The 26,836-nt window shown below is 38.0% G+C and overlaps 1 protein-coding gene across 1 annotated transcript in view; it reads right to left on the reverse strand.

Annotated features, from left to right (window-relative positions):
- Positions 1–26,836, reverse strand: part of Cul4 (cullin 4) — a 111,431-nt gene that overhangs the window by 50,788 nt on the left and 33,807 nt on the right. Inside the window, exons 3-7 of the mRNA XM_067152114.2 lie at positions 26,245–26,434; positions 23,133–23,321; positions 22,913–23,059; positions 13,428–13,614; positions 1,670–1,862 (exon numbers count right to left, since the gene is read on the reverse strand). Coding sequence (XP_067008215.1) covers positions 1,670–1,862; positions 13,428–13,614; positions 22,913–23,059; positions 23,133–23,321; positions 26,245–26,434 — 906 coding nt within the window. The remainder of the gene's footprint in view (positions 1–1,669; positions 1,863–13,427; positions 13,615–22,912; positions 23,060–23,132; positions 23,322–26,244; positions 26,435–26,836) is intronic.

A 26,836-nucleotide genomic window follows, 5' to 3' on the forward strand; every position in this document is an offset into this window, starting at 1 on the left:
AGCTGACCCACATGCTTCAGAGTCACTGTCTGTGTCAGACGACGAGTCACTATCTTGGAGGTTGTACGTAGGGTCATCATCAGATACAGGAGAGAAATCAGTCACTGTCATCACTTTGTTCCAAATAATGAACAATTCGTCCGGGACCCAGTGCTGTCCTAACGCTCTTTCTTATCCGTGCCACCAGTGTGTCAGAATGTGAAGGCTCCATGCCTAAAAAAAGGACGTGAAATTGCTTGTAAATATTATCTATGGAAGATAATAAATATGTCAATAACTACTCCAATAACCTCTATTCGCTTACCTAAGAGCAATGTAGAAAGCAGATATCAGAAGGGTGGTACTCCTTAAACAACAATCTACCATCTGCGGGCAGCAACACTCTAGGCTTCATTCACTGTAACCGCACTAAGCAATTCCCGTGTAAAAATATAGGTCAGACAACAATCGGGACTCAGGGTGACCCGAAGCGATATGAATGGAAGAAGAAAAAAACTTTGTTCGGGTCACCGGTGGCCCGATCAAAACTAACAGTATGCCTCGATCCTTTACTTCAATTGAAACACTATGTTGCCATTAGTTAATGGAAATTCGTAACTAGGACGTAGTTACTTCGCAATTTTGGGAAGTTCGCACCGACGGATAAGAGTAACGTTTTGGGGCACATCGTGACCTGAACTGCATGGAACATGTTAAAGTTTCCTTCCTTTGCCTCGGTAGCACTGCAGTGCATTGTGGGCCCCTAAGAACAGTGTCGATGTAGAGAGGTTTTTTAGCAAGTACAACATGATTGTAACTGATAGGCGGTCTTGAATGAAGGACGACACCATTCAAACAATTGGCATGTTGTACTTCAATCATCATTGAAATTCTTCTTCCTTGTAGGTCTGTGGTACTGTAATAGATGAATACATTCAGAACAGCATTTTTCACTTTGAAATTGTGTTGTAAATTTGTAAATATGCATATTTGTGCATATGTGTGTGTAAATAATTCTTGCAATCTTATGCTGACGTTTGTCTTAATTTCCATAGTGTATTCAAAACTGCACGACTAGCAATTTGTGATTAAACAGTATGATTTTACTCCCAACTGTTGTGTGCAATTTTGCAAATTATGCCTATTTTTAACAAATTTGCTATAAAACACTAAATTTGAGAAGTATAGATGCTAAAAAACGCTAACTTTGAAAATAAAAACGCTAAATGTCCGATTTTTAAATGCTATAAACCACGAACTCTACTTATAAGCCATGTTGAAAACACTAGTTCTCTAGTAATGGTATAATGAATAATGCGTCATTTGTTTTTCCACATTATGGTACTGTTGAGGTATGCAATGGGATATCTCTTGCGACTGATAAATTATACAACTGGTGAATTATTTTTTGCGCCACCCTGTACAACTAAGTTGTTATGATGATGATTATGACTTTTCAAAAGAAAAGTTATATGTCCAGAGTCAGGTCAAACCATTTTAACAAATTAAGGATGACAATTTCTAAAACCTTAAGAGACATTATCAGCTGCCACCACAGACTGATGTTCCCTGAATCATAATTATAAATACTTCAGACAATACTTTCATATTCTATAATCCTTAGGCTTAATAACTTCCTGGTTTCAACAATGGTGGTGATAATGACAAAGAAGAAATATGGAAAACTAACCTATAAGTTCAGCTGGTTTATTGGCTCGTTGGTTAACAAAATGCTCAAATGCTTCTTTCAGACTGTTGGCAAACTTCTCATTTCGCTGGAAGCAGTTACACACAATGTTGTCCATTTTATCCTTGAAGTCTAGCAGTTCCTGTACCATAGTTTTGTCCTTCTCAGGATCAATGACTATTGTACGACCTTTTTTCTGAACATAAAACAAAGCAAAAGATTAAACTCACAGTTCAAAATCTTAGGAAGAAATAAAATATTTCATAAGAACAAAATTCAAACTCAGAATATCACCATACTGCAATGACCTATATAAAAAAACAATGTCTTCAAATGCCAATTTCAAAACCATACTTCTCTTACACGTGCAAGTCCTACTGTTCCAGCTAGCAGTGTACTCAGCGATATATGTATGAAGGGAGTTCAATATATAATTCAACAAATTTTCTTTTCAAAGCAGGTTGGTTTTATTGATGATTCAAATACACCAAATTATTCCCCAATACTTTTGCTACAATACCCTATTTTTCAACACTATCTCCGTTCAATGCTATGGCCTTACGCCAACGTAATATGGGGCCCTGTATGCCTGCGTGGTACCACTCGCATGGCCGACGTCGGAGTCAACGTCGTGCTGAATCAATAACTTCCCCATCATCCAAAATGTGCTTCCCATGGAGTGCAACCTTCACTGGGCCAAACAAATGGAAGTCAGAAGGCGCGAGATCTGGGCTGTAGCGTGGATGAGGAAAACAGTCCACTGAAGTTTTGCGAGCTCCTGTCAGGTACGCAGACTTGTGTACGGTCTTGTGTTGTCATGGAGAAGGCTCACCGTGCCTTTGTCCACTGCCAGGTCTCTGTAAACATTCTGCAAGTGCTTACGAATCTCTGAGATGCTCTGTTTTTCCGCCAAAAGAAACTCAATAACCTCTCTGTTTGGTATGCACCTCCGTTACAGATGCCATTCTGAAGGCGCTGCCACCTATTGGAAATTAATGAAACCCTACGAGACGAAGCAGGAATATTCAAAGATGTCTTAACAAAATTCCGATTTTTTAAAAATCCAAAATTGGCTGAGAAATAAAATGTGTTGCATTATATATTGAACGCCCCTCATAAAATAAAATCAACAGCTGCATAATGAATCAAAAATCAACTCCTTCACTGATGGTAGCACTTACAAGAATAACATGCAAGTTTATTTTAAGGTTTAACTTTCCATGTTCTTGTAAAATAAGTAGCGATTTTCAGGTTCATGCATATGATATGCGGTCATGCACGGCATACAGAAAACAGAAGTTAGGAAAGTTGCTGTCTATTCATGTTCCTTGTTATTCCTGTACTATGAGTTACAGCACACCGCACATATATAAGAGATGCTAATTTGCTTTTGTTCCACAAATGTTTGCAGCCACTAAAGAGTCGTTATTTCTCAAGAATGTCGTCACCATGTGCTTTTTTTAAAAACCCTTCTTTCAAAGTTATTTGTATTCACAAACAATAAATATTCAGCTTTTGGTATCAATTCATGCACAGTGGCTGGTAGAGCTTTACATGGTACTGGGCGGTGACATCACAGCCTGCTGCTTACGTCACAAGAAGTTTTACTCGTCTTGCGGAAAGACACTTTTAAATATTTTTTTAATGATAGAAATCAAGGTAACTTATCACAATGCAATGCGTTTCCTTACTATTTCACTGGTGTACTTTTCAAAAAAGGTATTTTGGAAAATTACACATGTTCCCTATTGAACAAGAGTACTCCTAAGTAAGTCCATCTGAAAGAAGAAGAAACTATCCGTTCCACTTTATTCTTACATGTGCACAATTTATTACATCTAAAATACCAGAAAAGCAGCTGTGTTCTCCCCAGAAATTTTTGTCGGCCAGGTAGCAGGAATGAGTAACCAGGCGGGGAATACTAAGTAAAAAATTAATGTGATAAAATTTCGATTTATTCCCTTCAGGACATTAACAATTGTATCAGACAGGTAAACTAATTGGAAAAATGAACTATTTTAGTGTTTTAACACAAAAAAACATAACAGAGTATTTTGAACTTCTAGTTCTACTGCTCGTTCATAATCATGTAATCATGGACCACCTACTGTTTGAATGTGCTGCACTTGAAAGAAAGCATGACTTGAACTCTCATTTAAATTATTGCAACATTGCATTATCAAAACCCCTGTATCATTTGTTTAAGAAGCCATGCTGTTACAAATATTTTATTAATGTCATCCACTTCATTTTCTGTCGATTAGATTCATGAATTCATTTTCATTGTAAAACTGAATATGTATTTTAACTATAACCCTAGTATACTATGTAAAATAGGGTTCCAAACTGCTCTGGATATTCAATAATAATAATAATAATAATAATAATAATAATAATAATAATAATAATAATAATAATAATATCGGGGCTTACCACTCTGTTGCTGTCAAGTGCTATACGGGTTTATGATGTCTTGCAGAATCGAGTGCTCGCATGGGATTCCTCACTAGTACAGACACCGCTCGCACACGACACTACGTGATAGTCAAGTTAGAAACTTAAACTCCGATAAAATTGATGCAATTATGCTGACAATAATGAAGATTTATCATTGAATAAAGAAATTTACAGTATTTAGATTTTAATCTGGAGCATCCAATGACTCAAATATGTATTAATATTATGTAACTAGCACATATGTAGGTTATGTTAGCCGGGTGGTCTCTGAAAACGGCAGGGCCATTAAAAAGGTCCTAGGGAGACCACTGAGCAGTATATATCATAGAAGTCGCAGATAATCCGTTGACTTTCTTCCACTATCAAAGGGTAGAGAAAGGTCCACCAACGGTATTGAAGAGGTGGACCTTTCTCTACCCTTTGAGAGTGATCAACTGCCAATACAGACCCTAATGGAATTCATAACTTATGACTTTCTTTCAGTCAAGGAAATGTTACATACCTCCACCTCATGAATGCTATTTCTGTACAAACTCTACTAACAATTCTACTAACTGTAGCTTTGTAACATTGTCTGAAACTATTACATGAAAAGGATCAGCGACATAAAATCTTAAAAGCTATCCGTACCTGCAGCGTGGGAGAAAGAGGTAAGTTCCTCATTCAAATTGAACCAACTACCTTACTAACAACTGTTTTCTATAATCTGTATCTTAGTAGAAATTTTGAATCCATCAGATTTTTCAAAATCATTGCAATGCAAAACCTTCTTCTATCAGGAATATTGTTTTTTTTTCCTACAAGTTGCTTTACGCCACACCGACACAGATAGGTCTTATAGCGACGATGGGATAGGAAAGAGAGAGGAGTGGGAAGGAAGCAGCCGTGGCCTTAAATAAGGTACAGCCCCAGCATTGCCTGATGTGAAAATGGGAAACCATCTTCAGGGCTGCCGACGGAGTTTGAACTCATCTCCCAAATACTGGATATTGGCCGCAATTAAGCGACTGCAGCTATCGAGCTCGGTAAAGGAATACAGTAGAACCTCGATAATTCAAAACCAGTTAATTCAAAATCTCGCCTAATTCAAAGAAGCTTTCGTTCCTGGAAACATGAGCTACGGTTTTGCATGTTGTTTAATTCGAAATACGGATAATTCGTCATTCGAAGTACAAATTCAGACTTTTAATTCGAAACTGCCTTTACATTTTAAAACAATATCATGTTACAGAGTAATTTAAATTAAAAATTTATCCCCTTCATGATAGAACGCATCTTCTGGAACGTGCAGGAGTAGTTTTCCGCACTTTCACTCACTTTGGTGTGTCTATAGTGTGCTTCATAACTGCTAAGTTCGAGTGAAATCATAATTATTTTGTATTCAGAGTTTTAAGGAACGCCGAAATATCACGTTGCAAGCAGTGTGCTGAGAAACAGAATCCACGATGCCGACAGTTGACGAAGAAGCGTGGCTCATATAATCAATTTTATACGCACCGAACCAAATTGTTACCGGTAATGGTGATGAAACTAAATTGCTTTCTTTTAATGCCAAGCCCAAACTGTCTTATGGTTTTAAAGGAGGAAGTGCCAGCTGGGAAATCATACAAGGAGGGGACATCATTGTACTGTGTTACGATGCACATGGAAGCGAGAGAATTCCTCCCCTTATCATAGGAAAGTTTGATAAGCCACAATGTTAGGCACTTTCCATGCAAAAACAAATCATCTAAAAAAATGCAAACAGTACAGTAATCCAAAAAAATAATGCATTTGAACAGGGAAGCCAACATCATTTATCCTCAACTTTGTATCGTGTGGTTTTTCTTTTGTTACGTGTTAATGTTTGTCAGTGATTTATCCAAGTGCATTATTTGAGCAATGTAAATGCAATTTGTTGGATACATTTCGGAAATAGTTTTTTCCATGGCATTTGAAAGGTTTAAACCGTGAATCAAGGTGATTGCATGCATTAATGGGTCTTAGAATACTTTGTGACGCGGCAAGTATTGGCATTTCTGAATTATGACACGAGTGCCATGGCAGGAAATCATATAAGGATAGAGTGACTGTATTTACCATATTTTGTTGTAATGCAGATGGAAACGGGAGACTTTCTCCCCTCGTTGTAGGAAAGTTCGATGTTTTAAGGGCATCGGGTACTTTCTGTGTATGTACAGGGCATCTGAAATGCATACAGTACAGTAATCCAATGAATACAGCTCTTGAACATGGGAGCCAGCATGGATTTCTCCTCGTCTTTGAATGGTTTTCTTTTTACGTTGCGCGAGGTTATGTATGTCGGTGAGTTATCCAAGTGCATTATTTGAATGCACCTTGTTGGATACATTTTGAAAATTGTTCTTTTCTATGGCATTTGAAAGCTTTAAACTGTGCATCAAGATTAACTGCATGCAGTAACAGGCCTTAGAATATTTTCTGACACGACAAGGGTTGGCATTTCTGAATTGCGAGCTGGCGGTTAATTCGAAATCACGTAATTCGAAGTTCGATTGTTGAGTCCCAACGACTTTGTATTAATGAGGTTTTACTGTATTGTCCAGAAGATCAAAATACAGCAATTTCACATCCAAACTGAGATTCAGAGCAGCCATTTCGGAAAAGTTAGTAAATGTTACACACTTAACATAGAGGAACAGGAATGTTAACACTTACGAGGTCAAAGGCGAATTTCGATTTCATTTTTAAATATTCGTGAAGATTCTTTTAAGCTGAAACAGGTAGTGGGGGATCTAGCCTTTTCTGAAGTTGATTTAAAGGTTCCATTTTCATTTTAGGCTGTTATTATGATAGTCACCATTCCCTAAGGCATTTTAGACTTACTGCCAGCAGGTAATCATGCCGCTCCTAATTTGGAGAACAGACACCTTTTGCAGCCACCCCTGACCTGGGGTTAGACACTAGCTGATCAGTTACAGTGTCATTTTCTACGCTGAGGGAACCATCATCCAACCTAAGGAAAATCATCCGCCGTTGGATCACCTCAGGGGACTGAAATTTACTGTCACCCGACACTCGGCATTGAGATGCTGGCTATGTGCTCTACTCATTACCATAGCAGGGTAAGCAGTCACACAGAAGCCTAAATATTGTTTAGTAAATACATATCTTTCAAAGAAAATGTGGTCATTATAAATTTTCTCCATATTTTGTCTCATAAAACTTGGGTGCATACCTTATGCGAGGGGGCGCAGTATGCGAGCAAATACAGCCTACATGCCAAAGGGATGTGGCAAGGCCACATCATATCAATCAATAGACCTTTGCCTATGAAAGCGGACGGCTGTGGGTTCAGATCCCATCAGCATCCAGTGTTATATACTTAATACCCACTTTGAATAATTTCAAGTTACAGAAGAGCAAACGAGGAAGAAGCTAGCTCATACCAATAGGGAGTGATTGAGAATTTGATGATGATGCTTGTTGTTTAAAGGGGCCTAACATCGAGGTCATCGGGCCCTAATGGTATGAAATGAGATGAAATATGGAATGACAAATTAAAAGTCCAAAATCCTCCACTGACCAGATTTCAAAACATGAGGACGAAGAATGAATGGATGGATATGAATTTAAAACAATCAGTGGATCCAACCCACAATGCCTCACATTCACAGAGACAGACGTAAAACTGACAAAGGGACTGCTTCCATAGCACAATACTGAATCGATGTTTCTTGTAGCCTAAAGGAGTCCAAAATCCAAGTCATCGGGTCCTCATAATGGTACTTATTGCTAGGAAAGTAGAACCACGGTATTTGTCATGTTGCGGTACTAATGAAAAATAGCAAAGACTCACGCAACGCTGTTAGTGCTGTGTGTGTGTGTGCTCCCAGTTTTCGATCATTAGCAAGTGTAATAAAGGCGTAATTCGTTACGAAAATAGTGAATTTCAACTTTAAAAAGTGTGCGTTACTTACTTCACATCATCACTCTGTGCTGTACAGTTGATTTTTGCAAATATAAACAAAATTTAAGTATGGGAAGAGACAAGAGGAATGCGGCCAGCCGGGGAACCAGGACCGAAACGGGACCTTTAGCCGGCAGCGGAAGTGAGGCGACCCTAGCGGACAGCATTGTTCAGCAGGTAAGAGAAGCCCTACAGTCGAAATACATTCTCTCGGCTATCGTTGAGGCAATAACTGAAAGTGTCACAAAGGCCGTGGCTGAACAACTTAAGGCCACCCTGGACTTCAACACTGAGATTATCAATGAACTTAAAATTGATATTAAAAATAGGGAAATTGAACTGAAAGCAGTGCAGGATGAACTCAAAAGGAGTACTGATGCTTTGGAGCAATATCAACGTAGAGGAAGTGTGCGTGTGTTCGGAATTCCCGAATCACCTAATGAGAATACGGACGAACTTTCAGTCAGGTTGTTTAAAGATAAACTTGGCCTTGACATTGCCGTGCAGGATATTGATAGGTCTCACTGAGTTGGCAGGCTGGGGCTGGGAGTGAAACACCCTATAATAGTGAAATTCGTAAGCTATAGGAAAAGGGAGGAAGTCTTCCGTAACAAGCGCAGGTTAGCAGGCACTGGAATCACTATCAGGGAGGACTTGACTGCGGCTCGCACTCTCATATTAAAGGCGGCTGTAGATAAATTTGGAGTGAGAAATGTCTAGACCATACAGGGACGCATTGTTGTAAAAAGAGGGGAAACCAGACACAACATAACAACAATGGATGAACTGAACGCTCTCAAATAAATGAGCAATACCATAGTGTAGTATCTCACCATGTGTATGTAGATTCTACTGTGAAATAGCTTTCTAGTTCCTCAACTATTTCTTCATTTGTAACAAATTCGTTAAAATAGTCGTATAGCATTCACCAGTTCTACCCACACGTACAAACTCTTTCTCTTCTACTTATTTCGGAAATTCTCGCCGGCAGGTACACTTAAAGCCTGGAGCACAGCACCTTAGCTAAACGCTACTCTAGACTAACTCTTCAACTGTATATTAGTGTAATTTTATTAGTATCCTTATTTAATTATTATTATTATTATTATTATTATTATTATTATTACTTATTTTTCTATTGAAATGTTCAAACATATGCTATGTGAATTTAATTATCTGCGTGTGTCTGTCAGTGTGTGTGTGCTATCAGTGTTTGTTCCAGGAATGAGTCACCTACTCTTTAAACATGTCAGCAGCTGGTGTCCTTAAAACTACTGTTACGGTAGATGAGGCATTCCTGAGTGTCATTGATCCGAGTGTATTCCAAGACGAAAATAACCCTCGTGTACCTTCACCAACTGTCCCCAACCCTCAACCTACTGAACTGTTATTGAAACAATCTCTGTCTCAGTTCTTGCGAAGTCTACAGTGTTGCCATATCAATTCTCTCTCACTCCCCAGTCACATAGATGAAGTTCGTTCGATAATATCAACCTGTAACATGCATATTATGTGTATTACTGAAACCTGGTTATCCGATAAAATTAGCTCTAACCTTGTAAATCTAGAAGGATATACTCTCTATCGGCATGATCGCACTGCCAGACGTGGTGGAGGTGCAGCAGTTTATTGTAGAGATATATTAAATGTAGAATAATTATCAGATCATCATCTGGCATCACTCCACATACAGAATATATGTTTGCTGAGACCATAATTAACCGTCAAAAAGTATTGGTAGGAGTTGTCTATAAACCACCGAATGTTACTAATATCTCTGACCTTGAATCTGACCTTCTCAAACTAGTACCAACCTACGAGCATATACTACTTCTTGGTGACTTTAACTCAAATATCTTAGTCCTGACTGGCAAATCAGAACGAATCAGCAACCTACTTACCTCCGTCGACATGACGATCTTATCGCTTGATGCAACGAATCATGTTCATACACTTAAATACACAAGCCATACTGGAATTGACCTCCTAGTTACAAATAACCCGCATAAAGTTCTGAAGTACGGTCAATTTCCTGTACCTGACATATCAACTCATGACTTAATTTACCTGTGCTACTCTCTACGTGTACCAAAATACAGAGCTAAATACATTAGTTATAGGGATCTGAAAAATATCGATCTACAACAACTCCAAAATGATGCGTACAGTTTACCTTGGGAAGATATAAAGCAGGTGCAGGACACAGACATGAAAGTGAGAAGATTTAACTCTCTACTCATAGGACTATATGACAAACATGCTTCAGTTAGGCAAGCTAGAGTCACTCGCTCGCCTGCACCTTGGTTAACAAGCGATATAAAAGCAACAATGGCTCGCCGTGACGCAATGTTCCGCCGATACAAGGAAACAAATAATGAATTAGATTTCGAACAGTATCGTCTTTTACGTAACAGAACAAAGCAATTAATTCACAATAGCAAATTTAATCACATTAAAAATGTAACACGGAACTTAAATGCACGTGAAACCTGGAATGAACTTCGAGCTATGGGTGTTGGAAAATGCAAAGAGCCACATATGCCAACTATATCTCTCGATACACTTAACTCTCACTTCGTAACTAACCCAATAAAGGAATCTCAACCTCAAAATCATATCAATCTAAATAAAATAATCAGTGACCTTACAGAAAACGAAAATAATTTCTCTTTTCACTCTGTCAGTGTAAATGATGTAAAGCGTATTTTAAATTCAGTTAAGTCACAAGCTAAAGGAGCAGATAACATCCCAATAGGCTTTATAAAAAACATTATTGGCGCGGTCCTACCAATTATTACCCACATTGTAAACCACTGTCTCACCACCGGGACGTTTCCAACTGCATGGAAGGATGCTCTAGTAACCCCAATATTAAAGCATACCAGTACCACAGCAAATGCGCCATCTGATTACCGGCCTATTTCGATTCTTCCCCCCCTCTCGAAAGTTCTTGAACGAGTTGTACACGAGCAGCTAGTAGAATTCTTAACCAGACATTCTCTTTTTGACCCATTGCAATCTGGCTTCAGAAAGGGACACAGTACTACGACTGCACTTCTTCGGGTAACAGATGACATCTAGCAATGGACAAACGGCAGGTAACGATACTGACACTCCTTGACTTTAGTAGTGCGTTCGACACGGTAAATATAGACATACTATTATCCAAGCTACGCTCTCTGCATATCAGCCCGATAGGCCTTAATTTTTTTAAGTCGTACCTTACAAATCGTCGCCAGTGCGTAGTGGTAAACAATCAAAGATCCCAATGGGCTGTAAAATCATCCGGTGTCCCTCAAGGGTCTGTTCTAGGGCCCTTACTGTTCGTCTTGCATATTAATGACATATCTTCCACACTTCAGTATTGCAACTACCACTTATATGCTGATGATATGCAGATATACAAACACACCACTACAAACAATTTACATGAAACAGTTCAGCACATTAATTCGGATATTGAAAGGCTTACCGCCTATGCTAAAAACAACCACTTACTCATAAATCCTCGTAAAACACAAAGTATTATCATAGGAAACTCTAAATTATTACATGTAATAAGCAATATCAATCCTCCTCCAATCATAATCAATGACATTGCTGTACCGCACCTTAAAAATGTAACTAATCTTGGAATCTCCATCAATGAGAATCTGACCTGGAATGAACACGTAACAAATGTATGTAGAAAGGTTCATGCAGCTCTATATCCCCTGAAACGTCACAAGAATTCTTTTCCTCAAAAACTTAAATTAAAATTAATCCAAGCACTACTATTCCCAATTTTAGACTACTGTGATACAGTACTAGTCAATCTAAATGCTGAACAAGCTTTGAGACTTCAGCGAGCACAAAACTCATGCATACGCTATGCCTTCCAACTGCGACATGACACTCATGTTACACCATATTTCGAAACATTGGAATGGCTACGCATAAATGAATGAAGGAATTATCACCTAATGACACTTGTTTACCAAGTGCTCTCGACGAACACTCCTACTTACCTCTCTTCTAATTTTCGTTTCCTTTCCTCATTCCATGAAATTAGTACCCGTTCTGGTTCCTTACTTGAAATTCCACTAAGTCGAACGAATTCCTACAATCATTCCTTTTTAGTTACCGCATCGAGACTCTGGAATACACTCCCAATGGACATTCGGCACCTTACTTCCTCTCATAAATTCAAATCTGCCTGCAGAAAGTTTTTCCTGGTAACATAAAACTGAGTTGTGTGAGTCATTGTGTGTATGTTGTGTGAATGGGTTTTCTTCATTTTATTATTATTATTATTATTATTAATATTGTTGTTATTATTATTATTATTATTATTATTATTATTATTATTATTATTAGTAATTATCACATTAATTGCTGTACTGATATGTAGGCCTAACTTACCGGTAGTCTTAGAATTATCTGTCTGTAGTATTATTTCTTTTTAGAATTTCTATGTCTTACTTTTATGTTTACATTTTTAAATTCTGTTTATAGTGGTTAAGTGTAAGAGAGGGCCGTGAGCCCTAACTTCGCCACAAATGTAAGTCAGGAATAAATAAATAAATAAATAAATAAAAATATTACGGTACTACTCACACGTAATGAAATTCACACATGTAATATAGACCTAAGGTGTTTCGCACATTGCGGTGCCATTTACAGGCAACCCACACCTATGATGTTCATCACATACATGTACTAACCACAGAGACTTGCACTATCCTGTGGTGTTCCTCATATAGTGGGAATTAATCATAGGCAAGCCAGAACCATGCTGTCGCTCCTAAAGTGGTACTAATCACAGGTATTGTCAAAGCCGGCAACGCACTCTGTTGCTACTAATCACAAACCTATTGTGTACCTAACATAGTGGTACTACGCACAAGTATAAGCGACCCATGGTTTTCCTTGCATGGTGGTACTAATCACAAGTAGTTTCATGGTTCTAATACAATCATCCCTTGGTCGCCCCTTTTCGTAAACTCTTACGATAGACAGAGGATACTGTGAATGTATTCTTCGTCTGCGTCTCCCAACTACAGAAGGTTGTGTGTTTGGTCCGCGAGGGGTATTTTATTTTCTTCAAGTCCGCCGGCAAGCTGGTTAGGACCCCCCTATCCACCACATGGGCGTGCCACATGGGAGTATTGTCTCTCCCCCTGCTACGCCAGCGTAGTAGGTTCGTGGGATTGAGAATTTAGAAAATTAGCTGTGTTAGAATTATTTCACAAGCAATATGTTAGGAAGTCGTGGGGGGGTCTATGATAAATTACTGTATATTCTGTATAATAGCTCACAATCAGGACAAGTAGTTACCAAATGGAAGCTTCTACTTTTTTCAAAAATAGCTGAAATCAATAAGAAGTGAACACTGACCTTGATAAACGTGTTGAAATGTAGACAGAGTTCGACCAAGCCATTCTTGACTCTGGTAAAGAGACTGTAGAGTAGCGTGAGGTCAGTCACTCTGTTCTCCTCCAGCAAGCCCTCCAGCCCCTTGTGTAGTATACTACTCAGGTGTTCAGACAACAGCTGCTTCTCTACCGTGTGGATGAGCTGCCATCTGGAAAAACAGATCATCACTTCAACTTTTTTTCATATTAAAATACTTTGGTTTCTGAAAGGTATCTCTTTTACTGTACTTGGGCTCCCAATAACCATAGCACGTGTCAGCCCAAGTATGACTTTGGACGTGTATTGCTTTGCATTTACAGTTTCGTTTGCAGTCTAATATGGCTAGAATGCCATCTATTGCATACTGTTGGAATCAGGAAGAAATACTATTGCAACAGTGCTGCTCCAGTTTTCCATCTTCCTTATATGATATAACAGAAGACAAACATTACTAACCACTGTTTCTTTACACTGTGGCTTCCTCATCATGTGGTACAATGCGTTCCTCATTAAGAAGTTTTCATGCTTAGAACATTGTAAATTTGAAGTTCTGATTCGCACATCATATTAAAACTATATAAAAACGCCTTACGTATCGCGTCACGAATTTTCATTATTACTGCTTAGTACAATCACATTTTACCCAGCCCTGAAAATGTTATTCGTCATTCCTTGTGAACAGAACGTGATTTCCTGCTTGCCACAGGAAACAGGTCAGCGATAATGGGAAAAGGCCCCGAATTGCTGAACTTCACAGGGTAAACTGCACCTTCGGGGAGCAAACCGTTAGCCTCAAGGAAGTTCAGTTTTGCTTGTTGGTTAGCAATGGCATTGCTGGATAACCTGCTTGTGCTTGTATTTCGATTGCCAGTTAGAAGTCAGACTACGCTGAGTCGTACAGTGAATATTTGTTACGTGAGAGCCTACCTACGGTTTAGGAACATAATCATGAGAAGGTGACTAGTGTGGTGTATGAAATTGCTCATTAATAAAGTCAAAATTAAAGTCCTTCAGTAAGTGGATAGGCATCCACATCTTAAGCACGCAGAGTTGGCGCGAATTCACACCTTCAATTCGAGTCCTTCGGAACCAACTACTAGTATTGCCGAAGTGTTTTCATGTTCAAGATGGCGACTAAAGTCATTCCAAATGAAGAATCATACAATTGTCCTGTATTGGCTTTACAGTAAAGAAAAATATGTAATTTCAGCCAAAAAACATGTATCTTTAATGTGTTTTTAATCAACATTTAATGTACTGACGAAGGTGGACTACCGAAATCATTCCCTCGCACATGGTAGTGTGTAACCTCCGAATAATTCATGGTCAAAGAGTGTGACCAGGGAACAATGTTTAATAACCCACTTTCCTGAAATAAAACATTTTAACATTACTTTGTTTAAAGTGGCTTCAGTAATATGTTTATACTTTTATAGGCCCCAATGTAAATGTTTTTATATTTGCTGCCTCATTTTTTCACACCTTTTATTACAGTTATTTTATAAGCTCCAGTAGAAAAAAAAATTATATTTCTTCTCTTGTGTTTTTCACAACCTTTAATACTGTGCCAAGAGATAGATGCAAAAATACTCCATCCATCAAGAAATGGCAACAGATGAAAAACTATCAGTAGCTAACAAGACAACACCTTCCTTCCTTTAGTATCATTTCTCACTCTTTAAACAACTGCCGAGGATTTTAAGTGATGTCTGATTGCCAGAATTTGGCCCAGCAAGTCTACCGACAGTGGTCTCTCCCATTTAAGCACTCCAAACACCAACTGATTATGTCGAGATATGGCTGGCTGGTTTGTACGGGAAGGAGACGATTTGATGATTCACAATGTAGCCTCTATCATAGAAAATTTAAAGCAGGGCATTAGAGAGATGTGTAGGCCATCACGTGTTGGCACTTTGTTCTTGAGCGGACTGACAGACATACGCAACATCGGAACGGTCGCCAGTCAATGTGGAGTTCAACACTGACCCATCCTGATCTATATCAGCACAGGGCTGGAGGAAAGAGGACATGAGTAATATTATGCGACTCTTCACAATATCTTTTACTTCTACTTCAGTTGTTATTCTCATACTCTCCCTTTTGCTTCCACTTTCAGATCCTGGCTATACTTATATTCCCCGTGAAGAAATGCAACGGATTTTTCAAAACTTCACTCCATTTCCAAGAGCATGACAACAGAACAACATCTAACTGTCTTCAAAAAAAAAAAAATTTAAGTATTTCCTCCAGTCAACCAATATTATATTAAATATGGTTGGACCCACACTTACAACTAAATTTGTCCAAGTTTGAATCTATGTACATTTTTAACATAGATTTCCATTGTATTTTACCTTGAAGTTTTTATGTATCACTGTTTTTGTTATATGTCTTTCTCCTTAATGTTATATTAGCTGACTAGCTGATGTACCCGTGCTTCGCTACGGGATTCTCAGAAAGACTGACTTGGTGGTTTTCCTAACTGAATTCAACATAGGTCATTACAAAAACGTCAGTAGGAATGTAGCGATTGAAAGCAATGTTATCATATAAAATACTCGATCAAATGATAAACCGCACATTTTCTCCCTTTCAACGAACAGTACTACGGTGCCGATCTAACAGTCCAAATTTCCAGAGCTGGAGCAATCAGGTCGCAGACTGCCATGAACACTCCTCTGTCATTATTCCATTAAATATGCACGCTGCTTATTCCAATCAGTGTCTCAGAGTAGGGATTGAATAGCTCGAATGCTATGATGCTATTTTCTTTTGCTTTACGTTGCACCGACGCAGATATGTCTCATGGCGACGATGGGTTAGGTGAGGCCTAGTAAGTGGAAGGAAGCGGTTGTGGCCTTAATTAAGGTAAGTCCCGACATTTGCCTGGTGTAAAAATGGGAAACCATGGAAACCATTTTCAGGGCTGCCGACAGTGGGGCCCGAACCCACTATTTCCCTATTACTGGATACTGGTGAATGCTATATTTGAACCAGTGTGTTACGTACCTGCAGTATCAGAAAATGTATGAACCAGAGGAATGGCATGCTAAAGAAGAAAGTTTCCCAACTCCCCAGCTATTTCCCGCCAATGTTCAGTCAGGCTGTTATACTCGGTACGCAGTAGTAATCCCATCTATCGGAGTTGAGCGGCACCATAAGAAACGAAGAACATCACAACAAACAATGGTCAATGTAAAGTAATTGTTGATCAGTGTTAAGCGCTCTGGATATTGTAGGCCTTCTGAAATACCACTCTCATCATAGTCGCTACAGTAAAACTGAATGAAACATAAATGATCGGAAATTGTACTGTCTATAACTTTTGTTATGTAGTACCGTACTTTTCTATAGTACCAATAACATAGGTACCAGTATTTAAAATTAATTTTAGGCGCCTTCCCCTAAACTACCATTTCATCTTGGGAAAATAAAATTATTTACAGCCTAGACTGTAGTTTCTTATCCCCGACTCTATATAGCGGTTTTCATTAAATTCTGTTAACCCATTTTCTCGTGGCTCGGCGTTGATATGGACTTAGCAACAAAAATACAAATTCATTAATATCTGTGTTATCAGAGCCGGTACGGTAAAAATGTATAAGATATAAATGACTGGAAATTGAATTATATATAACTTTAGTTATATAGTATTTATCGATAGGACCGCTAATAATATAAATATTCGATAATTAAATTTAAGGCCTTCCCCTAAACTACCATTTCACTCAGCGTGAATAAAATGATTTATAGCCTAGATTGTGACCGCTAATAATATAAATATTCGATAATTAAATTTAAGGCCTTCCCCTAAACTACCATTTCACTCAGCGTGAATAAAATGATTTATAGCCTAGATTGTAGCGGCTCATCCCCCGACTTTACATTCCGATTTTCATTAAATTCTCTTCAGCCGTTTTCTCGTGATGCGTGTACATACATACATACATACATACATACATACATACATACATACATACATACAGACAGACAGACATTACGGAAAAGTAAAAAATGCATTTTCTTGTTACTGTGGACATGACCAATACAGAAATACCATTCTTTTCTAATTCTGAGCAATGTACAGACAAAACTCTTATTTTATATATATAGATGATAACCTCTAGGCTAGGTCGAAACATGTCCTATATAGCATTTTAAAAACTATGTAGCTTTCTAACAGACCATTTATGAAATGGCAAACGTGCATTGAACAGGTGGACTTTATACAATTAAATTCTTTTAGAATTTCATCTTAGATATTTAAAATCAATACGGAACCAGGATGAAGTTCATTACTTGTAAATTGCTGTACGCCATACTGACACAGATAGGTCTTCCTACTGCGAAACTGGACATTCCAAATATTGGATAACAGGAGCCGGTAAGAAATAACACTGCACTAGTTCAGTGAGAGAATCAGCGCAGAAGTGACTATTGACTCTCTATTCCAGTATGGTACAAACATATTTTACAAGTGTTTCGGGTATGAGACATGCATTTCCTGCGATCTCAAAATTGTTTGTTAGTCCACAGTGAACAAGTATTTGAGTAATAACTGCATCATGTAAACTCGCGGTGATCAGTTATGCCGAAACATTTGGGAATAGGGCAGCTGGCCGCAAGTATTGTGTGTCTGAATTCAACATGTGCTACCGCGGTAACACAGAAGTGCAGTTCAAGCGACCAACAAGTCTCGGAAAGCATGTCACGGACAAAAAAGTGGCAAATTTCCACAACTAGAGGATCTGCTAAAATATATGATTTTGTTACGCAACGTTGGATATGCCGTTTCTCACGAAATGCTGTGTTTTAAAGGACTAGAAATAGGTGCAGCACATGGAATCAGCGTCTCGGATTTGAAGGTTAGCTGCGGCTGGATGATTAATTTTATGAAGAGAAATGGACTTTCTCTTCGACGAAGAACATTATGCAAAAAAAAACGGAATGATTTCAACCAAAAAGTAATTGATTTTCATTGCTTTATGATTGAAAAGCATAAACTGAAGGAATATTTGATCTCCCAAACAGGAACCGCAAGTCAAACGCCAATTAGTTTCCATGTGGCACAAAGTCAAACAATCTATAAGAAAGGGACATTGAGTGTTATCGTACGCACTACCAGAAGCAAAAGACAACGATGTACTGCAATGCTTGCTGTAACAGCTGATGGCAGAAAGCTTGCACCTTTCGTTCTTCTAAAACAAAAAACAATCCCTAAAGTAAAATTTCCGCAAGGGATTCACGTTCATATCCAAGAAAAAGGGTGATGGATATGAATGGTTTGGGGAATCTAGCAGAGTCCCTCCTTCGATGCCCGGCCCTTCCCATGCTGGACAGTTTTCTTTCCTTTTTTGCTAGAAAGTCATTATTATGTACTTACATGAATTGTACTTCTATCAGTTCATGTTTATTTCACTTAAGGTCGTATTGTCAGCTAGTAATGGGAAGAATGTTTTCCAGTGTCGGTATGTCAAACCCAAGTGTCCAACTTACCTGATGTACCCTATTTGACTTTTCAGAAAAATCTCAAGCCTGAATTTGACGCCAAATGTCGATAACCGCAATGAGTTGAACCAATTGTGTTTATATTATATGTGATGTATCTTTTAAATGTAAACAAGCAGTAAATCATTTTTAAATACAGTAGAAGTCCGTTATAGCGAGAATTCATAACAGCGAAAAATTTACTCGCTATAGTGGATAGTCGTTATACCCGATTTTTGAATAAAAGTCGGAGGAACCCCCATACACATTAAAATCAGTATGAAAAGGCAATCACTTTGTTCAAAACATGCGTTTCCGCAGATGATATCCACACTACGGCTTACTTGTTTCTTATTTTTCGTGAAAGTGCGAGTTTAATTTCATTCTGAAATAGTACCGTATTTCTCTGAATCCAAGTCGAACACCACTTTTTCTTTCAAAAATGTAAATCAGGCTCAAAAAGGGCTTTGTAAAATCACTTTGTTGTACACTACGCATTTTAGACGCCGAACATTGGCTTTCGTTATGCTGTTTTGTTTTGTTTTTTTCGGCTGCACAATTATTCTTTATTTATGCGGGTTTAATGACCATTAACTTAAAATTGGCATCGTAATACCGAAGAGAACCCGTTGAAAATTTGCCGGCAATGCCTATTCCATGCATCTCTACAATACGACGATCCACCAGGAAAATATTCTCGCTGCCTATAAAACTGTTACTTTTATTCAGCATCAGATATAACCGGCAACCACTACGCGCACGTCCACTTGCCGGGTTCGGCCAACTTCAGCGGCCAATGGTGTATAGGCCTAATCACGGACGCTGAAGGTCAAGGAAAGAGTTTACTGCGCCACGGTATGGCCATTCTGCACTTGAGTTTTCGTGCACATATCTCACAATTTCATCTTCGACTTCTTTAAAGCGTCCTGGTCGCATTTTTTTAGCTATCTTTGTCTTCACGCTAACGTCAAATAATGGCTTTAGTTAGGCCTATGCACAATTATTCTACATTTTCAAATGTTTAGCAACCATTAACTTAAAATTGGCCTCATAATATTGACGAGAACCCGTTGTTAATTTGCCAGCAATACCTGTTCCACATATCTTTACAAAACTACTATCCATCACAAAAATGTTCCTGCTGTCTATAAAAATTTTACCAAGCGTCAGGTACAGTAGACACGTTATAACTCTGCGACTGAGTAGCCGTGGCCTTTCTAAGAATTCGAAGGCTCGCAGTTTTGATGCCATTCTGCAGATTTGAGAAACGTTTCTGTAGAAGCTAATAGAATATCATTCTCTCTTCACTATTTCCCAAGATCCAGAGGCGATCGTTTATTGCGCAAGTGTTTTGTGTATACGTGCGGGTTCGAGAGTGAAAAGAAGCAGCGTGGTTACCGCAGTAGTTTGCCAGTGGTATTCGTTACTGTTAGGCCAGGAATGCAAGACAACCCTTGATTTTTTCGCATGAAATTTGGAGAAAAAAACTACTTCTTGGAAATACGGTATCACTCAGAGGCTTCTGTGGCAAACATTTCAGGCGTTGCCTAACTGTATATGTATCATGAAAACATATTTGTAATGCATGTAGAGAAATTATAACCTCCTCGCTAAAAATTTACATGAGAATAGTCTTTCCGAAATGTAACTAGACGCGAGAAAATATGAACTATCCTCTGAAATCAGTGATGTACTCTGCCAAAATCTAAGGTGTATCACATTCTTACCTAACTTCAGCCTTTATTTTTAACGAGTTAACAACTGCTATCAGCCACGTTATTTACGCATAAATTACGAAAACGTGTTATCCTCTTTCATTTCGAATTTTCTTTAGATTCGTACAGCAGTCGACGGGTATTGCTAATCGACTCCAACGTCGCCTTCGAATTTTGACGAGAGAGCTCGCAAATGCACATAGTGAGAAAACTATAGCTTACGGTACCGAAGATTATTGATCGCATTTTGTGGCAAACATTTCAGTTTTCTTATTCAAACAGCGTCACCTATCCTAACTTATGATAAAAACCCGCTTCAAGCGTCAGTATTTAACCAGATGCGAGAAAATATAAACTAAACTCTGAAATTATTTATGCACTCTGCCATATCTCGAGGTTATCCCATTTTTGCTTAATTGCAGTATTTAGCATTAAAATTAAGCAATCGTTTATTCAGCCTTTATTTTTAACGAGTTAACAGTTATCAGCCACGTTAATTACGTATTTATTACGAAAATGTCCTCTTTCATTTCAAATTTTCTTTACGGAACAGCAGTCGACGGGTATTACTAATCGACCCCGACATTGCCTTAGAATTACATGTAATAAATATCATTTTGATCCATATTGATGATATTTGATTAGAATAATAACAGTAAGTTATTTATTAAATTGACCACCTAATCAATACAATAAGTCATTGTCTTGGATGATTTACATTGATCTATTAACTAAAACAAAAGTAATATTTAGGAAATAATGTTGAAGGTTGGTCAGGAGATCACTAAATTCCTTTTCAGGAGACAAAAGATGAAAGTCATAGGCATATGGTAGAAATGTAGAACACATTGATGAGAAGATAAAAAGTTGTAAATTAAAGGTTGAAGAACAGTGTTAAAATTGGACCTCTGTGGACCATCTCAATTTGAAGTGATGTTAAAATGTTGTGAAGAATATGAGTTTATGACAGTTGAATCAATTGACGAGGTGAAGGTAGTTTGTATGTTATGAATCAAGTGTATTGACAACTCATATTTTTTAATAAATATGACTGATCATCATTGTCATCAGAGTCTAATTGTAACTGCCAATCTGTCAACTTAATTTTTAGCAATCTTACTACTTGTTCATCACAGTCTGTTGCTTTGTCCATTTTACTTATAGCAACTTTTATGTCAATAATTTTAATACTTTCACCTTTGTAATTCTTCACATTGTAAAAAATTTTTTTTAAACCAACAATGTTATTTTGAATGAATGTTAATTTTAGTTTAAGCCTGTTCAAGACTCTTTAAATCAATTTCATCTTATATGTTATTTCAAGTGCTTATTTTTATTTCGAGGTTAAGACTATGGCTGATAATGCCTTCATACTAGGCAAAACATGTACCATTTTTAGTTAATAGATCAATGTAAATCATCCAAGAAAATGACTTATTGTATTGATTACGTGGTCAATTTAATAAATAACTTACTGTTATTATTCTAATTAATTGCCTTAGAATGTCAACGAGAGAACTTGCTAGCAGAAACAGCGAGGAAACGATACCGAAGGTATTCGATCCCTTGTAACATAATCGCTGAGGTGCATAAATATTGGTAACGGGGGGGGGGGAAATTGCACGCTTTAGCGCTCGCAATAACGGATGCGTCATTGGTAGCAGTGGTAGGGATCTCGCTGTAACCGAAGGATAATACACAGTTTAATATAGGAATTTTGAAGGGACAGCAAAGAAATTGGCATTATATCGGAGGTCTCGTTATAAGCCGTACTCGCTATAGTGGATTTCTACTGTATCTGAATTCCTTGAATAATTTACGCATCCAAAGTTCTCGCCTGTATTTTTCGTCAAAAAAGTGTGTTAATTACGAGAGAAAACATGGTAACAGCAATGACAATAGGCGAGTTGTACCAGAGTGGTGGGATATTAGCAATGATGAAAGAGTTAAAAAAAAAAAAAAAAAGTAATTGAGCAAAGACGTTAAAAAGTCCACCAAGGATCACAAGGGCAAAATATGGATGGATTTCATTATATATTGCATTTTATGACTTCAAATACATAAACATCAACTTTTTATAACTTTATTTCTAATTCCTTAGATAAATTATGCTGTTAAGTGTTCTCGTGCTATAGAAATACTGCAGCAAAAGAGCAATTTAAACAAAAATTTCCTCACTTCAGTCTCCTAGCATATTTTTTACTCAAGACAATTTCTATGTGACAAATTACATCACCAAATGTCGGTAATAAAAGAAATACTAACTTGGTGGATGGGTCGAGATAGTGAATGAGTCTCTCGGATTCTTCGTTGAGCCTCTTATCGACATGAGCGAGGTACTCGGGAACGTCAAGTTCCTGCATAAGCCTCTGTCCTTCAGCTGCGTATAACCTTTCAGTAGCCTCCAAGAACCTAAATAGCAGAAGAGGTTTTAGTAGAAATTCTACATGATGCAATACAAATACTATAAATAGAATCTACTCACTTGGTTTCAAAGGCTTCCTGGTAGATTTGCAGATCTGACAACATCCTCAGTAAGGATTTCAACAATGACTTATCTACCGTGTCTCCTTGTCTCTCCTTCTCAATGAGCATGAGCAAGCCTTCCACTGTTCTTGTCTGGACCAGAGTATTGAGAACTATGTGTTGGCGGAAGAGGTCCAGCCCCATATCCCTGAACAAACAAACAGCAGAGTATTACCAGGACCGGAAGGTAATAAGTCATTAAATTCTAAGACCATACTGAAAATTATGAATAACTGTATTTGTTGCAAAATTAATGACCGTATGCATGTTTCCACTAAATTTGAATCAATCTCAATATAAAAAATTTAAACTTCAACAAAACTTCCATCTCCTTAGCATAACAGTTTGCACTAATAGCTGCAGTCTTCACAGGCCCGCGTTTGATTCCTGGTATTGCCAGAAATTTAAGATTGGCAGGAGGGCTGGTATGCGGTTAAAAAGGTACACTGTAACTTCCGTTTTGCTTACCCGTCAATAACCACAATTCACTTACATAATCATGTCAAAATAATTAGCACACAGAACAGTATATCGTCGCTGCCGGCACAAAACCTCCTACGTGAAATATTTTGGCTTAGAACTTTGGCCAGTAAGGTTCTGTCATCTAAGGTGCAATATTGTGTGAATATTGTCAAGGCATTCTCCATTCTCGCTCTTCAGGATGTATGTGCTATTGCTCCTCCACCTCCTCAGGTGCAAGAGCAAGGAAGAACACATCATCAGTATTACACCAGACACAAGACTGTGAAAGAATGACAGAAGTTACTGTTCCAAAGGAAAGCAGGCTTAATAAGAATTGACAACTAGGAACTAGGAGGTTTTGTCCCGGCTACGACGATATATTATAGAACAAGTGTACACCTGCCCTGTGGTTACTTAGTAGTAGTAATAGTAGTACTAGCATACTAGCAATATGTGTGCCATGCATAGACCAATGTTACGCGTAGCTTGCTGAGCTGGGCAGTCTAATGCAAGTTGCTGCTTGTGCTTCTCAGCTGCCGCATACAAAGTGAAACAATAGGGCTATGCCAGATAGGTGTTATTAAACTTAATTTTTAATGGAAATGAACATAAAACTTTTATTCCATTCACCCCAACTAGAGCATATATTAAACAATGCAGTTATCTCTGCATTAAATGATGTTCCAGAACGTGTAAATTAGCTTGCTTGTAGGGTGTCAGTGTAGACCTTTGTGCATTTTCAAAGATATTATGTGTTTTGAAATGTTATGAGAGAATTCAAATGTTACTGCTTCGTTACTGGTTGTCGGGAGTCATGAACAAATGGCAATAGACCCGGTCGCTCGTATACTAAGTTACCTAATGTACAGTATGTGTAGTCAATAAAAGTTACATCCTTGACTGGAAGATTATGGGCCGTGATCCATTAATCTGCACTGTGACCTTGAGGACACCTTTGTACTTAGATATTCTTCAATAACTTCAGTATTGTCTAGCTACAGCATACTGCACACCACTATGTGCATATTCCTTGCATTATTCATCGGAAGAATGTTACTTTAAAAACGCCCATCTAGCTGTAGCCTTATCCTTCCATGAATGCATATTTCACAAAAATGATATAGAAAACACATAAAATTTAATAATTTCGGCAGGATAATTATGCAAATTTGTATTTTTACCCGGGAATATTATGCAAGGGGGTTAACACAGTACCTGACATGCTTTTAATTTCAGCAGGTAGGGAATTCAAGATGCAGTTTGGAGAGCCAAAAAATAACTGGCTATAGTTGGCTGTTACATTACAAGATATTAGAATCATTCCGTATTGATGGTTTTCACTTGACAAAGGAAACCTAATATGTCCTGCTATTCAATACATACACATCTCCATCATTAGATGGAGTAATAATATTCATACATGTTTCAACTTGTCTGAGCCATCTTCAGTGAAAAAATGTTAAAGTTATTACATAATTGATGCTAAAAAATGTGTTAAAACATAATGAAGAAAAGAATGAAAACAAATGAGACATGATGCAATTAAAAAAATAAGTGATTATGGCGAGGCTGTGGACCTCTTAGTCTAAAACTTGCAGTGCGTTACAGTTAAAAAACTAGGACGAATTCATTGTACTAAAATTTAAAATGACAGTCTGCCTTCGTTGAGTCACCATCACAAATGGTTAAGAAGGCAGCAAAAACTTGAGACTATGTTCAAGAAGAAAACAAATGCCAGGTAAAATGTATGCAACACATAGTGGAAACCGCCAATGAAGTTCAAATCCTCTCATCCTCACAAACACAGCTGAGCCAACATTAGACATGATCAGTGAGAACGGGACCGCTAAATTTGAGAAGGTCAGGCCATTCGAGAGGGCAACTATTTATTTTTTATTTTTTGCCAGTTGCTTTACATCGCACCGACTCAGATAGGTTTTATTGCGACGGTGGGACAGGGAAGGGCTAGGAGTGGGAAGGAAGCGGCCGTGGCCTTAATTAAGGTACAGCCCCAGCATTTGCCTGGTGTGAAAATGGGAAACCACGGAAAACCATTTTCAGGGCTGCCGACAGTGGGGTTCGAACCTACTATCTCCCGAATACTGGATACTGGCCGCACTTAAGCGACTGCAGCTATCGAGCTCGATGGGCAACTATTTAATAAATTTGAACTTCATTGGCAGTTTCCACTAAGTGCCACATACATTTTACTTGGCACTTGATTTCTTCTCAAACATAGTTTCTCAAGTTTTCGCTGGCCTCTTAACTATTTGTGATGGTGACTCAACGAAGACAGACTGTCATTTTAAATTTTAGTACAGTAAATTCGTCCCTTAAACGTAACCATGTGAATTCAGAGAACGTTTGGGAGATATGACTGAACAATTACTGTCTCCTTTGAAGAACACTCCTATTTATTCTATTAACACAATGCTCCTAATGCCGCTTCCACTGATCAGGTTAGTTCAATTCCTTGTAAGCTCTGGGATAAGTGGTATTGAAAGTTCCTTCGAAGTCCATCCCATGGATGCTTTCACCTTCTACTATTCTGTCCACATGGAACACACACAAATGCCCTCCAAGAAACATAAAAGTATTACAATACTTACCAGATAGAATGTATGGTAGGATTTTGAAGAACGTACGTCCGATCAAGGAAGAGAAATATGCCCCGAACCATTATCATTTGCTGACAATGAGACTGCCAACATTCATTCATTTTTTTTAAGAATATATGTCGATCCATGGACTCGGCCAGAAACTGCTCAATATTTGACTTAACATGCTTCTCAGTCAAACCTGTAAACAGAAAGGACATTGACAGTACATAATTCTTAATTTACATGACATACCTCAAGAAACACATTAATCATCATCATCATCATCATCATCATCATCATCATCATAACCACCTCTACTGTTCATCTGATTTTCTACTTTCACCTACTCCATTTGGCCAGCCACCTCCTTTGGGCCTGATACCTTTCACAAAGCTCCAGAGAGCCACTCTTTAACATCTCACTCTTATTTCAGTCAAGATTTACCCCTGAGAACCTATCAAGAACACTTCCCTGGTCTCCTGAATGCAATAAAATAATGGTGCAATGATACTATACTGTATACATTGACTGGATGTTTATTTGTGACTATATGTAGTAAGTTGTAATCATTCCCATTTCTACAATTTCTTTCATTCTGATA

This window comes from Anabrus simplex, chromosome 8, assembly GCF_040414725.1.
Source record: "Anabrus simplex isolate iqAnaSimp1 chromosome 8, ASM4041472v1, whole genome shotgun sequence".
Classification (NCBI taxonomy): domain Eukaryota; kingdom Metazoa; phylum Arthropoda; class Insecta; order Orthoptera; family Tettigoniidae; genus Anabrus; species Anabrus simplex.